The following is a 16,726-nucleotide window of genomic DNA, read 5'->3' on the forward strand; positions in this document are numbered from 1 at the left end:
TTGCAGTCCTATAAGTATACTCCAGTAACGGAATGGATAAAAGCACCGAACATCGTTAGTCGTTTGTGGGTTTGTGCATGGCCAACGGACTAGCCAAATTAAGTTTCCTGGGTGTTCTTTGCATTATTACCTCGCAAAACACGCCGATTTAGGAAATTTACTTCCCCGGTGCCTATGTCTGGAGTTACATAAGTAGAAACGCGAATGCTTTGGGAGTGTCACATGTCACGAACTTGTTCGTCAAATGGGCTGGCTGAACAAATTGGTATGTCCTTTAATCTAAACATCAAATCCAGTTCCTACTGTAAGAGCTGGATTTGATTTAAATTGTTTGTATTATTTCTTTATACTTCACTTAAGGAAAGTGTTTTACAATTTACTCGTAATTATTAATTTTATTAGCAACAAACGCACAATTTATGGCGTGCAGAATAAATAAAATATTTTAAAAAATGAGTAGTCTTCATTCTTTCACGATGCAGAAAATGAAAAAAAAAAAAAAAAAAAAAAATTATCACCAATAAAAAATTATACACACAAACATACAAAGTGGCATTTATGTATTAATGTAAATCTTTTTTGTACAGATTTGGTCACATTAATAAAGACGCATACTTTTATGTGTATAATTTCCTTTATTCACAAAAAATTTTACATTATTCACAAGCAATGATTTTTGTGTAATTTTTTAAAATTACAAGCTACGAAATATTACAAATAAAATATAACTAACTATAAACAATAAACTGTACAATGTAATTTATTTAAATGCAATTAAATAATTATTTTATGTAAACTAACTATAAAGTTATCACTGAGTTTATATACATATCACATTTCTATCAACTAAATTTTGTTGCTTTGTTTTTTTTACAAATGATGCTATCAAAAATACAACAGACTAGAAATACAAAATCAAAACAAAAAAATCCACAAGACACTTTTTTGTTTTACTTTTTGATTCTGTGTCCCAGTTTAAGAGCTATTCATTAAGGTTTCTGAAATATGTATCACAATATATGTTTGGGAAACTGAAATTGAATGTTTATCAAAATGTCACTGTACATAAAATGAATATTTATTTATTTATTTTTCATTTAAAGTATGAAATTGCAATAAATTAAATATATAAAATTGTTCCCAATAAAATCTGGTGCCTTCGCTTTTACTTTTCAAAAAGTAGCACTTTGTAAAATCTACAAAATGGAGACAAACAAAACTTGCCAAATTAATGCCTGGCAATTCTGTCTTACCAGCATCGCTTGAGAGCCATTTCGGCTCAGAGCGGTTTGTCGATGACTGAGACTCCTGCATAACTCCTTCCGATGGTCATGAAAGATGACAGCATGGTCCAGGAGTCGTACTTGGGATTGTACACTTCCACGGACGCCAAATTTGAGGAACCGTCGTCTCCTCCGACCACGTATAGCAGACCATCCATTGCAATAACACCTGCAATATATTTTATTTCAAATTGCAATTGCATTAGTTTACACAATATTAAATAATAAATAAAAAGAAATGATGTATTTTTTTTTAAATGACAGCAAAATATGTAAAAATGAAATTAAAAAATTAAAAACAAATATATTTTAAATATAAAAAATACATTAAACTACAAGAGTGAGCCTAAAATGAGATCAGATATAAAAATATTTTGGCATCTGACCTCGCACTGCATTTTTATGACTTGACGTTCCATGAATTGGTGTCTGGGTAGTAATGAAAAATAAAATTTGAAAAAGAAAGCCTAGAGTACTTTTAGAAAAAATATTTACTGACCATCTTTTCTAGACTAAAAACTATTATTCCATCTTTCAGTATTTTGTATGCATAACTGTAAAATAAAGGTAATGTGGACACATACCAGGACATACTCATTAAGCATAAAATAATTCCTGCAACTTCCAAGATATTAAATTCAAAACAATATCAAAAGAAATAAGTCAAACTGAATGAAAGTTAAATAAAATTATTCTTTTCAAATTATTTTCACAATTAATTCATTATTTTATATCTTAAAAGATCCAAATTATATATTATATCATATGTTATAGGTCATAAGCATGCTGAAAGCCAATGTGTAACTTGCTTGTTTAATTAAATATGCCCTTAAAAGATATCAACTACAATCATGCAATAACATATTTTGGTCAATGAAATTTCTATCAAAAGGAATTTGCCTAACTATGGAAGTTATCCAAACAGAAAAAGAAAGCTTGCATTTGAGCATTAATAAGTAACAAATGCCTATTTAGATTGCTACAATAATGACATTCTCACTGTTCTTTTATGCCAAAAAGTTTCTTATTTTCAAATGCCTCATAGACTGCCACAGCTGACTAAACTACCATCTTATAATTTTTACAATGTTTATTATTGTTAATTTGCTGTGTTATATTAAATACCATTTACAATACAGAAGTATGAAGAACACTAGAATTGAGCCAGTGAATGCAATTAGGGGGAAAAGTCCCTAGTATTTAAATATAATTTGAGATTTCTATCTATTTAAAAGTATTCCATTAAGAAAATAGTATCCATTCACATCAGACTTTAAAAAAAAAATTGTTAGATTGGTTCTTTCTATCATAATAAACTGCATAGATCAGATTTTGCACTTTGATTATAACATGATCTAAATTCATTTGAGTTTTTTTTTACATAAATACCAAATGAATTACAGTAATACCCTGAACTTACACAATAGGTGGGATCGAGCAATAACCACGTAAGTCAAATTCGTGTAAGTCGGGATATAATTTCGCAATTTGTGTAAAATCCAAATTGGATGTATGTAAGCTAATAAATGTTCTCGTTAATCTTATCTCATCTTCTGATTCGTCACACTTACAAGAAATCACCACATAGAGTCTCTCAAGTCTCCATAGATATAACAAACATAGAAATAAACAACACAAAATAAATTGTAGCTATGTGTCAATTCCGTTGACACGTCCGAACATGTAAGGTAAACAATAGTGTAGGGGGAGTGAGTAATCAAGAGTTGTGTGGCGCTCAAACAAAAAATGAATTACAATTGTAAATTCGTCTCTGTAATCCAAAAACACACTTTGGTAGACGTATCTTACAGCAAAAAATGAATTGACGAGATTTGAAAATTGTGTAACTCCGGGTTCGCATAAGTCGAGGTATTACTGTATAAATAAAAATCTCTCTTATTATAAATATACAAAAACAAACAGAAATGAAATACAAAACTGAAGGCTAACAAATAAATAAGTATAGTAAATTCCTTAACAAATTAAATACTAACAATTCTGATATTCTTTGTCATTTTTAAAAAAGTTAGTTTTCTCATTATACAGATGCTCATCAACTTACAATGTTTTGGATACAATGGCTAATGCAAGTGAAGTGGAAGTGCAGGAAAACAGAATTTGAATTCAAGCTGCTCTACTGATGCATTAATGATCTTTCTTGAGACTTTTTTATATATATCATCTTATATCTTCTTGTGTTTTACAATATATCCATTAATCTATATATATAAAAATGAATGTGTGTGTGTGTGTGTGTGTGTGTGTCCTTCATGCATTACCACACCGTTTATACGATTGCCATGAAACTTTGGGAAGTTGTTTAATATACTCCGGCGAAGGTTTGTGGCATAGTACGATTGCCATAAAACTTCGGAAAGTTTTTTAATACACTCCTGCAAAGGTTTTTGGCATAGTACATTTATCCTACAATAGATGGCGCGCGTTTACACGAGCATTCCAGCACAGAGTGTTCGATCAATTTCAAATTGTGAAGACCATTTCCCCCTTCAAAAAATATCTCTATATATGCATTTGTGAACTGTTATTTACGATATTTGTAATAATTTTTGTTTAATCACTTTATTTCAACTTTCTTTTTTGCTAATATATATTCGCTCGAACTTCGTTAAAACCTCAAATGTGCCCCGAACAACAATCGAAGTTGTAGGAGGAAATTCGCATATTTTACCGATCTAGGTATCCCCCTTTTCAAAATTTTAATATCGACTTGAAATAATAATGTAATAATAATAAGTTTTAATAAAAATTATAAAATGTAAATTGAATTTTGTCATAACGAGTTTGCTTAAATTTCCTTTCTTCTGAGATCGCAACAATGCGCGATGGGTAAGCTAGTTAAGTATAAAAATATTATGTATATACAAAGAAACACTTTGGTTGGTTCCACTTTTTATCCAGTATTTTAACATACCAGCAACAGTCCACAAAAATACACAAACACAGAGCCTCAAAAGAAAGATTGTCTCAGTGTTTCTGAATTTTTGTGGACTGTTGCTGGTGTGTTAAAATGACGGATAAGAAACAGATGCAAACAAAGTTTTTCTTTGTATATACATAATATTTTTTATTTATTAATACTTATTAATATTTTATTTGTAAATACCATTGGCCATATTTTGACTTTTTACTTAAATATACCCATTATGTCTGCAAAACATCCTCTTGTGTCTCCTGCTAGTGGCAAGAGGAAGAGGAAGGCTATTAATCTCAATGATAAACTTAAGATAGCCATGCTTAGATATATCTTAGCATGACTGTTAGGGCAATTGCTCATAAGTTTGGACTATCACAATCAACAATAGCCCAAACTCACATTACATATTGTACAATATGCAATGTCATGTACTGTATAACCTTGCATATAGCCTTTTTTATTTATTTACTTTTATTTTTGACTTTGTTTTTTGGAACTTAACCCCATTGTAAGTCAAGGAGAGCCTGTATTCATAGAGGAAAAGTTGCAGAGATATCATATTTCTAATTTGAATGTTTTTGTGCTAAATATGGGGAAACTTTGACACAACCAAATGAATGTACAGTACAATGAATGAATGAATGTAGGTTAACCAGTATTCAGAATTACAGAAATATACACAATGGCATACCCAATAACAGATAATACTTTCTAAGTTATTAAATTCCCAAGATCAAATGAGGAGATTCAGAATAAAACAGTCTATTTTGAGATAAATCTTTTTTTTTTTTTTTTAAGTTGGATTGAGTTATATTCACTAAAATCTACAGAAATGTATACCCAAATTTTGCCAAAATGCACAAAATTGTCATACTATACAAATTTTAATTTATACAGTACTAAATCCTCAAATGGAACTTGTGACTTGCTTGTAGAAGCATGCAATTGTTTTGTTTGTGATTATTTAAGTTTTGTTTTTCATTGAGTAAGTACCAAAATATATTTAAAAAACTTTAGAAATTAATAGCATTGTTTTAACAATATAATAAAAGCATAGTTCATATCAAAATGCTACATTTTTACCATTTCTGGTTTAAGTTGAGTAATAATAATAATATATTTCTGGATTGTAAATCCTAATTAAAGCAAGCAGTGTAATATGTTAATTCATACTGCACTTTTTGTTAAACTTTATACCATTCATGCCATAGTAAATGGATGAACCATTCCGTGTGTTTATGCATTACTGTTGTGAGGGACGAACAGACCTACAATAAAGTGTTATTTTAAATTTTAATTATTGGAAAATTTAATCGGTTAAATTCGAGCGTTTTATCGAGTTAGGCTAAAAGTTTGTTCCTTGTTGAGTCGGATCAAGTTAGTCAGGGATGTGTCACCAGGAACTTTTGATGGAGAATCCATATTGGACGCGAGACCGTTAACAGCAACCACCTGACCTCATGGAAAAAACCCAAGAGGAATAAGACAAGAAAAAGGAAAAAGGACCCCGAGGTCAGTCGTCATCCGAAGTCCCTTTACAACAGTCATCTTCACAAAGTCCGCTCAACAAAAGTCGTACTCCCGAATTAAAACCGTGACCCAGGATTAACACCGAGAGGAAAAGATCATGCCTGTTTAAGAATAACATCTCCACACCTCCATGCCTCCCCCCCAGTGAACGGACAAGATCCAGAACCAGTAGATTGAACTTTCCATCGGCGTATCATCATCGGCGTAACCACAGATCTTTCGACCCAGAATCAAGGTATTTATCAACCCGCGATTCGTGTGTAAACTCTCTCTCTCAAACGGAATAGCATGATTAGGGATAGAATATATCTGTATTTCCTTTAGTTTTTATTAAAATTGTTATTTGTTAGAAAATATGGAGTCCGAGTGAGTCACTTCCTCGTCTCTCTCCTCACCTCTACTCCGAATCCAAGCGCTCACAAGCTACCGCTCGTGTGACTTAACGTCGCAATTTCCGAGTCCCCTAGAGACTCGGTGGTGTCAGATTTAGGTCTCCTGATGCGGTCGGTGTCAAAGAGACACCGACCCTACGGTCACACTGTAGAACAAAACTTGGGATACATATATTGAACTGTTTGAGAAATTAACAATACCAAATGTCAATTTGAGGCCAACAATAATGATTGATTTTGAATTGGCAGATAAAAAGTTTAAAAATAGTATTCCCAGGCTGTGAAATTAAAAAATGTTTCTTTCATCTAAGTCAGAACATTTACTGGAAGATTCAAGAAAATGGTTTGCAACAATGTTATCAAGAAGATTCTGACTTTGCATTGAAATTAAGTATGATCCCAGCTCTTGCATTTGTACCAACTGATGAAACTGTTAGTGCTTTTGAGAAATTGTCAGAATTTCTACCTGAAGAAATCACACCAGTCATAGATTATTTCGAAGATTCCTATATTGGAATACTACAACGTCATGGACAACAGCAACCAACACATGCCATCGAGTTGTGAAATATATATCAATGATGCAAAGATGAATTACCAAAAACAAATAATTCAGTGGAAGGATGGCATAGAAGTTTCCAGTCCAATGTTGAAAGTTTCCATCCCACCATTTGGAAATTTATTGGATTTCTTTAAAGAGAACAAGCATTACAACAAGCTTACTTCAATCAAATTCTGGCTGGTCATCCATCAAAAGCTCCAAGAAAGAAATATGCTGATTCAAATGCACAAATTCTTACCATTATTTGCAGCTACTGTAATCACAACATTATGGACTATCTACAAGGGATAGCACACTCACTAACTGATATTATGTAAATAATATTAAACTGAAATCTTTTTGGAAATTTCAATATTTTAACTACTGTATAAAAAACTGTAATTGAAAATTTGTTTCACTGAAATTTGCATATTAACTTTCAGTGAAATTATTTAAAAATTGAATTGCATTTTGTTGTGTTAAATAAATTTCAAAAAACTTTTAGATTTTGGAGGAGCTTTCATTTTTACACAGAGGCGATATTGTTCCGAGAGTTTCAACACGAGTTTTTATTCAAGGGTTATATTCCAGAGAGTTTTTATCCAAAGGGTTATTGTCCTAATATGGTTGTCAATAGTTTGTGATGCCTGACTTTCTTCAACCAATAAGATGCAAGCCAAAGTCACAGTTACAATTAATGCCGCTTTTCTTTAATTGGCTATGTACTATATTGGAGGAGATGTTTCTCAATTACAATTTGATAATAAAATGTAGTCGCTGAGCTTTGAATTTGTAATTGAGACTTCAGAATTGAGTCTATAATTTGAAATAGAGAGATTTTGGGAGAAAATTATTTGAGATAAACATGATAAATATATTAAATTTAGTCTGAAAGTGCAGGGAAAAAAATAAATTTCAAGATAAAGAGGTTTTTGAGATAAATATGTTTTAGATACACAAGTTCAACTGTATTTTAAAACAATAGTTTTAATATAATATGTTGACAGTGATTCATGGTTACTTGAATTCAGTGCAAAGTGCTACTATCATTTCATCTTAATTTGAAGAATTTATATATATATATATATATAAATTCTTCTCAAAACCTCTTTATCTTGAAATTTATTTTTTTCATACTAAATTTAATATATTTATCATGTTTATCTCAAATAATTTTCTCCCAAAACTTCTCTATTTCAATTTATAGACTGAAGTCTCAATTACAAATTCAAAGCTCAGCAATTACATTTTTGTATCAAATTATAATTTATAACTGAGAAACATCTCTTCCAATATAGTACATAGCCAAGCCAATTAAAGAAAAGTAGCATTAATTGTAACTATGACATTGGTAACTATATATATATATATTGATAGTTATGAATTATATTAGTTACCATATACATAGTTATATATTGGTATAGTTACCAATTATATATATATACCAGCAGATGAGCTTGGCATTGCCCGGACAAAAAACAATAACAAAGATTAAGATTATTTCGTACTTCTAATCCTTCTATTCTAGTAACCCAGGACGCCCCCTAGTGGGCATTCTAGCAGCAGCAATATCATTCCGTGGTATAAATGGTATAAATACAAATAAAAATAATAATATACTGAATTTCAGTATATTATTATTTTTCATGGTGTACCCTACTAAAATGCAGGCAAAAAATGCAAAAATCCACATCAAATAATAATATACTGAATTTAATGTTAATTTAAATAATAGTTAGGGGTGCCCTAGTGGCCATTTTTGGCATACAGTGGCAGAAAGAAAGAAGGAATCTGGGTTTTCAGCTTTATATATATATAAAATGATAGTTTTAATCTGTAGTAGTAAATCTTATTTATTCTAAAATTATTATGAATTACTCACCAGCATTTCTTCTGCACATGACCATGTCAGCAACAGGAGTCCAACAATTAGTTTCTGGATTATAGCATTCTACACTTTTTCTCACTAATGGTCCATCATGACCACCTACTGCATACAGAAGACTGTCAAGAACACCAACACCTGCACCACTTCTACGGGCAGACATTTCTGCTATGAGACTCCAAGTGTCAGTTTCAGAATTGTAACATTCAACAGAACTCAAACATTGCCGAGATGCACCATCATATCCTCCAACAGCATACAAAAATCCTGTAAAATACAATCATGTTATGTACTATACCTACACAGATAAATGTTAAAATTTAAAATTTCAAAAAATTAAAAGTTTTACAACAGAATATTTTTATTTTATATTGTCAAATTTTATTAGTAAAAGAATTAAATACCATTTAAGACTCCTACACCGACACTACTTCTCCTGGTGCTCATCGGTGCTATCATTCTCCATTCACCCGTTCTCATATCAAACATTTCTGCACTATTAAGACCAGTTGATCCATCAAAACCACCAACTGCATAAATCAGATTATTAAGTACGGCAACACCTAATGTACTCCTCCGAGCTTCCATGCTAGGTGCTTGTGACCACTGCATGGAAATAAATTTATACAAATTAAATTGTAGAATAAAAAAAATCTAACTGTATTTGACTCATTAAATGTAATAATACATACCTGATCTCTAAAAGGATCATACATATCTACAGTTCTTACACGAAGAGATCCATTAAAGCCACCTACAGCATAGATAAAGCCATTTAAAACGGCAAGACCTGCACGACACCGCCTAGTGGGTAGTTCGGCTAATTGATACCACCTTTCATCCTTAAAATCGTAACACTCGACACTCCTTATTGCTTTAGGTGCTTGTCCACCAACAACCAGTAAAATCTGTCAAAGAAATTTTCTATTTATAGGAAAATAATTTATGCATGATTCAATAACATATACAGAAATCTAAAACACTAAAGACTGGTTCATGTTATGACAGATTCTATTGCGTGTAGTAATTGCATGATGTAGTTGCCATTACGAAATCATGTCATGATAAAAAGTACTGTGTTGACCACTCAAACTGAGCTTGACTCTTGCTGCGACAGTAAATGCCAATCAAAGAAGTTAACCAATAGAAGAATAGTATCAGACAATGTGCATCATACCGAATTGCTAACACTAAAAAGCACAAAAGATGCGCTAAATTCTAGAGGAATATCGGTGCAGTCATTCTGTTGGAGACAAAAGCAACTTATTACAATTTAATTTCATCTTCAAAAAATTAAATATAAAAATTAATACCCAATCAGAATGCAAACAAACTTAACATGTAAAATAGCTCATGTAACATTAGTCATATTTTTAAGTAAAATATTTCTTTCCCATAGTACATTTCAATAATGTACAATAGTGCTAGAAAATTGTATCACTCAAAATCCTATAAAAATGTATTTATATTTTAAAATTAAATTATCATTTTTCTGTAGACCTGCAAGAAACAAAAATTGCATCATCCATGACATCCTATACACAAAGACACATTTTACCAGCTGACAAAGCCTACTGCTGAAATGTTGCCAGTGACTATATCATCCATTAATATTGATTAATATATGAGATATAAAAATCTAAGTGAAGGCAATGTGCTTTTATAAGCATAATAGTTTTTAACAGTTAACACTGTGTTAAAAGTCCATAATTATTGCTTTGAATGCTGAAGGTTTATCTTCTTGTGAAATAGTGCAAAGATTGTATTGTCATCAAACACCAACTATGCACTTGTTACACAAACATGGCAACATGAAAAGAAACACTGGATCAAGAAATGTGTGAGTATGCTGTCCTAGAATAAAGAGCTAACATTCTCAGCATATGAGCCTACTGCTAGTTCTTCCAAACTAAAATTAAAGTAAAAAGAGCAGAGTATTAACTGTACAATGTCATTTGTGCAACACAGGTTTAAAAACCTACTATCCACATAAGAAGCCATTACTGACAAGTAAAATGCAGAGACAGTGATTTATCTGGGCTAAATATTATGTGGACTGAAACATTAACATGTGGGATTAAGTTGTGTTTTTGGATGAATTCAAAGCTTTAATTGTTAAAGGCCTATAACAGAGATTGCTTGATATAGCCAGCAATGAGCAACCATTCCCTGGACAACAGTCACAAGTGAACTTTGTAGACTTCTAGTGAGCCAAATGCAGTTTTTCTGAGTTGCATTATTTCAACTTGCTGACTACAAATATACTCCATAACTGCCAATAGTATACTAGGTACTAAAATACTATATGCTAATAATATGCAAACTACTAAAATATAGTTTATTTCCATCTTTTCACTGGTCAAGTTCAGTTTGTATGTTCTTTGTCACAAATATATATTTAATTAGCATTGCATAATGGTACAAAACAGAAAATAGGAAAATAAAATTATGTTGCCAAAGCCTAATCTTTACAGCTTTTTCATTTCTGACCAAGTGTCTGTGCAGTGTCAACTTCATGACATCACTGTGACAGATCTATTGTAACTTCATTTTTTAAATTTGTGTAAAAGATTTTGTAATATAATGTCAATTAAATTCTTATTACTCACTTTCACAAACCTGTCATGTTTTTGGAGAAAAACTATTGTTGCCATGACTTATCAAATGACTCCTGTATACAAATATGCACTATATAATAGAATAATTTTTAACAAAATAAAAATCAACACTTTTATTATAAATGACTTTTAACTATACCTATAGTAAAATAATCTATATTAATTATTAAAGTTTACTTTATAAAAGCTTTCAAATAAAGTTTATTTAACATTGTATTATTTCAGACATGAAATTTAGAAAGTTGTCAATTAAAAGGATACTTGACATTCTCCACAACATAAAATTTCATTACATTACAAATATTTATTAATCACATGTAACTGTAGTTGTTATTCTATCTTCATCTTTCCTGGAGAATAGTTCAGGATTTATCTATTCTGTACTATTCTCCAAGAAACACCAATCTCGTGTTATTGTTTAACTATGTTTTAAATTTTTTTTAACTATGTTTTAAATAGTGTATCTTGATTTTTTTTCTCTCCCTCTTGAAATATAATTTTTTTTTAGCAAATTTAGTCTTTTATGTTCTGATATTTAGTTAACAAATTAAGCCTAATCATTTTGTTATTTGAAGTTTTATTTAAATATATGAACAATTCTTAGTTTATTCAGTATAATCTTGTTATTTTTATAGATTATTTCTATATATTTTGCTATTTTTCATATAAATTCAATCTGAATTGTTTAACTGAATGTATCCTCCAATTTTATAATTCCATTTTTTTGCAATCCTATGAAATAAGACATAAACAATATAAATATCCAAGTGTTACAAAATTCAAAAAGTAATTATTAATTTCTTAAATTTTAAAGTTAGTAAATATGCACGCACGCACGCACGCACACACACACACATATAGAATCTTATACTGTCTTATACATATTGCCTTTTGATTCCAAATCTATTGAAATAATAGGTGTTTGGTTAAAGTGATAAGTAATTGATCATGTATTAATTTGTATTATTATATGCAATTAATACATGCATGAATAAAGAGGTCTTTCACTTTGTAAGATGTAATTTGAATCTTTATATACACTAGAAACATCTGACCATTTTTTAAAATAACAAATATTTCAGAAAAAAGTAAATGTTTATTATTTCAAACTGATAGATTACACTTTTTATAGAAAATTAATGTAAAACATTACTACTTGAAAATGACATTAGGTAAGTGTCCACCATTAGCAGTGATACAATCATTTAGCATGGTAAGAAAATATAATATAATTCTCTGCAATATATCTCTCAGAATCTCCTGAATGCACTCACAAATCTGATCTTTAGTTTGTCAATATTGCTCAAATATCATTCAAACTTTGTTTTTCAAAGCCATCAATTCTAATCAACTTCACTGGTAAAAAACATTTGAGTGTATTTTTAACATTTAAAATGCTTTCAGGTTATGATAATGTAGCTTTAAAATGAAAAGTTCTTGTATGTACAGAATTGCATGGAAACAGAGCTACAAAACTTTACCTATTTCATGTTATTTGCATTCCAACTTATTGTTATTTAACAATACTTAATAAAATTGATTATTTTAAAAGTTTTCCCCTCCATAAAATATCTAAAATTTCAATTTCAAAGTCATGATGTATCTTATAATAATAATAAATGTGGTATTATTCCAATATGATTTATGCAACAGCAATCTATAAGACACTATTCAAGATTCTGTATATAATTTGTCAAGATACTGCTTTCTGCTTGAATGAGTATCAACCCATTTTCAAAAATTAATTTTATTTAATTTTTCTTTTTTTAAAAAAAAAAAAAAAAAAAAAAAAACATTATTTACCTTACTCATGTTAAAAGTCAAAAAGTTGTTTTTACAATATTAAAAGGATTTCTACTTTTAATCAAATTTTTAGCCAATATTTCCAGTTTAACAGCATATTCCTATTGCATTGTCCATTTTCTGAATAACATTTTAACACATGAAATGATTTCTCCCAAATTATGAATCAAACAATCCTACTTAACTAACAAAAATGGACAATTTACATATCAGCTGACACTTGGAAGTGTTTTAAACTCATCAAACTTCTTGTCGGGATACCTTACTTTATTCTATAGTTTTACAAGTGAATTTATAATTATATAGATTAAAAAGTAATTATTAATTTCTTAAATTTTAAAGTTAGTAAATATGCACGCACGCACGCACGCACACACACACACACACACATATAGAATCTTATACTGTCTTATACATATTGCCTTTTGATTCCAAATCTATTGAAATAATAGGTGTTTGGTTAAAGTGATAAGTAATTGATCATGTATTAATTTGTATTATTATATGCAATTAATACATGCATGAATAAAGAGGTCTTTCACTTTGTAAGATGTAATTTGAATCTTTATATACACTAGAAACATCTGACCATTTTTTAAAATAACGAATATTTCAGAAAAAAGTAAATGTTTATTATTTCAAACTGATAGATTACACTTTTTATAGAAAATTAATGTAAAACATTACTACTTGAAAATGACATTAGGTAAGTGTCCACCATTAGCAGTGATACAATCATTTAGCATGGTAAGAAAATATAATATAATTCTCTGCAATATATCTCTCAGAATCTCCTGAATGCACTCACAAATCTGATCTTTAGTTTGTCAATATTGCTCAAATATCATTCAAACTTTGTTTTTCAAAGCCATCAATTCTAATCAACTTCACTGGTAAAAAACATTTGAGTGTATTTTTAACATTTAAAATGCTTTCAGGTTATGATAATGTAGCTTTAAAATGAAAAGTTCTTGTATGTACAGAATTGCATGGAAACAGAGCTACAAAACTTTACCTATTTCATGTTATTTGCCTTCCAACTTATTGTTATTTAACAATACTTAATAAAATTGATTATTTTAAAAGTTTTCCCCTCCATAAAATATCTAAAATTTCAATTTCAAAGTCATGATGTATCTTATAATAATAATAAATGTGGTATTATTCCAATATGATTTATGCAACAGCAATCTATAAGACACTATTCAAGATTCTGTATATAATTTGTGAAGATACTGCTTTCTGCTTGAATGAGTATCAACCCATTTTCAAAAATTAATTTTATTTAATTTTTCTTTTTTTAAAAAAGAAAAAAAAAAAAAAAAAAAATCAACNATATATATATATATATTATACACATATATATGTATATTTATGTCACAATGGATAATTTTTAAATTCTAAAGTTTATATCTTTCCAAGACTTAATCTCTGAGCCTATTTTAGAAAATTTTACATACATCAAATGCTTCCGTTACTTTTCATTCAAATACCACAAGAAAGAAAATCAACTATTACACAAAGTGTTGCTCTGTGTAAGCTTCAGCATAACTCAGCAATTCTAGACAACTGTGTAAATCAGCAAATGCACGTATTCCAAGACAGTTAGAAGGATGGAGCTGCGCTTGCAAGAAATCACAACATGCATCACGTACATCCGTTAACTGCAGTAAATTGGCTGCTGGCAACAAAACCTATAGTATAAATCACCAACAATTAATCATCATAATAAACTCGGAATTTTCAGTCATAGAAATTAGAAAAAAATAAATACCTGTACATTATCTTCGGTGACTTGTATTTCTGCAGAATACACATAGTCAATAAGCAGCTGCAAAGCCTGGCCGTCGACACCCTGAATAGTAATTTTATCTGCCTTGCTCTCAGTAAATCCCGTAAACATGGCATAAAAATAAGGACTACACGAAGCGAGTACCATTTTGTGTGCTGGTATTTCAGCACTGTCCGCAACCAATGTAACATCACAAAGCAAGTTCTGCCTTTAAAGATATTTTTATTTATTATTTTCCTGAGATATAAAAGTAGAGACAACAACAAATGTAAATGAATAAAAGTAACTCTTACTTCCTCAATATACTCATAACTTCAAAAGCTTTTTGAGTATGGTGAACATTCTTGTAAGGTGGCTTATCACCCGTTCCTGCATAACGAGAACGGGTGAAATCCATCATTCTGGATTTTGACTCTTCTGAACTAGAAAAATAAAATACAATCCAAATGTTACATTCATCAGAATTTTATAAATACATTTACAATTCTAAACTATAAAATTCTATTATTTTTTATAAATGTTACCAAGTACAATTTAGTAAAACTGGAACACATTTTGTAATAAACTAGTTTTGAAAGTTACCTTTTTTTTTGTAATTTTTTCTAAATTTGTTTTCCTCCTTTTTTTTTTAATTAATAAAATAAATAAACTGGAGAATTCAAGAAAAAAATGTTAATGTACTATTTACTCTGTAACATTTAAAATAAATGACAGTGACACTCATTTTTTCTTCTTTTTAACCAATTAGTAAAATCTAATTTCAAGGATTTACAATTTGAAAATTTCAAAACAACATTTATATGGTTTTTAAAAATGTTTTATTTTCAATTGTAATTTTAATTAATTTTAATTTTATTTTATTTGGTGTAAAGACCAGAGTCTTAATTATATAATTATTTTTGATTTTAATAAATTTTTAGGTTTAAATTTAGGAGTTAACATTTATTGAACTGTTGGATCTCCTAGTTGTTAAATAATAACAAATTAGAAAAACAATATATATGCAATGTAATAATGCTCAGTAACTCTGTTTCCATGTTGTTTTGCATATACAGTAACTTCATTTTAATGCTATACTATATTATTATTTTAAAGACATTGTAAACATTAAAAAAAGAAAGTTTAAACTACAAAAGAAAAATGCCATCAATTGTCAGTGTGTGTCTATTTCAAACAAGAAAGAAAAAAATGTATCTTAGAACTGACAAAATATAGTGTTTATTCTAATAAATATCAATATATAATACAATTTATCTGGTATTGTTACAAATTTTAGAATTGTTTTGTTTCTAGAAGCTGCATTACTTGTATCAATTATTTTTCAATCAGTTAACTATATGAAGGATTTACAATAAGCTAAAAAAAAAAAAAAATGAGGATAGAGTTAAAGTCTAAACTATGTATACTGTATTAATTGAATGACTTACTTTGGGCCTACCAATAGGAGTTCTAGGTTTAGTACGTGGCGTTTTATACATTAACTTTTGTTCTCCTTTCAATAAATGATACTTCATAGCCTCTATAAGATAATCTTTACATAAATGATTTGATTTCAACAAAGGTTCCTCTTCTACTCTTTGTACTAAATATTCCTGAGATAATAAAGGAAGTCGAACATTTTCCATTAGCTGTGCTAGATCTTCTTGCCGATTATCCAAATCATGATTTACCCATGCCATCACTGCTTCAAACACCTGTTAAAAAATTATGATAAATAAATGCTAATATCTTTTTTAACACAATGATAATTCTCTTAAATACCTTTTCCTCAGAAGGCACAGCTAACCTGTCACTAGAGATTAATTTGCAAACCTGAGCAGGTGAGAGAGCTAAAAATTCTTCACTTTCCACAACCTCTCTGAAAGAAAAAATTTATATAAGCAACTGATATCACATATTTTTTCTTCAATTTTTCCACAAAATAATAAATATATATATATATATATA

The 16,726-nt window shown here is 29.5% G+C and overlaps 2 protein-coding genes across 3 annotated transcripts in view; both read right to left on the bottom strand.

Moving 5' to 3' along the window:
* Positions 1–757: 757 nt before the first annotated feature.
* LOC111625309 (kelch-like protein 2) overlaps positions 758–16,726 on the bottom strand; it is a 26,685-nt gene continuing 10,716 nt past the window's right edge. Inside the window, exons 5-10 of one of the 2 annotated variants that reach the window (XM_023368438.1) lie at positions 16,541–16,637; positions 16,207–16,473; positions 9,259–9,474; positions 8,971–9,172; positions 8,564–8,833; positions 758–1,452 (exon numbers count right to left, since the gene is read on the bottom strand). In XM_023368438.1, coding sequence (XP_023224206.1) covers positions 1,250–1,452; positions 8,564–8,833; positions 8,971–9,172; positions 9,259–9,474; positions 16,207–16,473; positions 16,541–16,637 — 1,255 coding nt within the window. In that variant the 3' untranslated portion in view covers positions 758–1,249. The remainder of the gene's footprint in view (positions 1,453–8,563; positions 8,834–8,970; positions 9,173–9,258; positions 9,475–16,206; positions 16,474–16,540; positions 16,638–16,726) is intronic. The other variant, XM_023368445.1, reaches the window with a different exon arrangement.
* On the bottom strand, positions 14,359–15,216 carry LOC111625325 (ring canal kelch homolog). The gene is made up of 3 exons (XM_023368455.1): positions 15,073–15,216; positions 14,762–14,987; positions 14,359–14,681 (listed from the first exon to the last, which is right to left on the bottom strand). Exons 1-3 carry the CDS (start codon positions 15,177–15,179, stop codon positions 14,502–14,504), a joined length of 513 nt encoding a protein of 170 aa, XP_023224223.1. The 5' UTR covers positions 15,180–15,216; the 3' UTR covers positions 14,359–14,501.

This window comes from Centruroides sculpturatus, unplaced genomic scaffold, assembly GCF_000671375.1.
Source record: "Centruroides sculpturatus isolate CEXI.00-Female unplaced genomic scaffold, Cexi_2.0 scaffold77, whole genome shotgun sequence".
Taxonomy (NCBI): Eukaryota; Metazoa; Arthropoda; class Arachnida; order Scorpiones; family Buthidae; genus Centruroides; species Centruroides sculpturatus.

Excerpts from the sequence above, each read along its gene's own strand:
- LOC111625325 (XM_023368455.1), bottom strand. The coding sequence starts at position 15,179 with ATGATGGATTTCACCCGTTCTCGTTATGCAGGAACGGGTGATAAGCCA. Across the intron at positions 14,988-15,072 it reads GTTATGAGTATATTGAGGAA|GCAGAACTTGCTTTGTGATG; the intron begins GTAAGAGTTACT and ends ATATCTTTAAAG. Across the intron at positions 14,682-14,761 it reads TCACCGAAGATAATGTACAG|GTTTTGTTGCCAGCAGCCAA; the intron begins GTATTTATTTTT and ends TTTATACTATAG.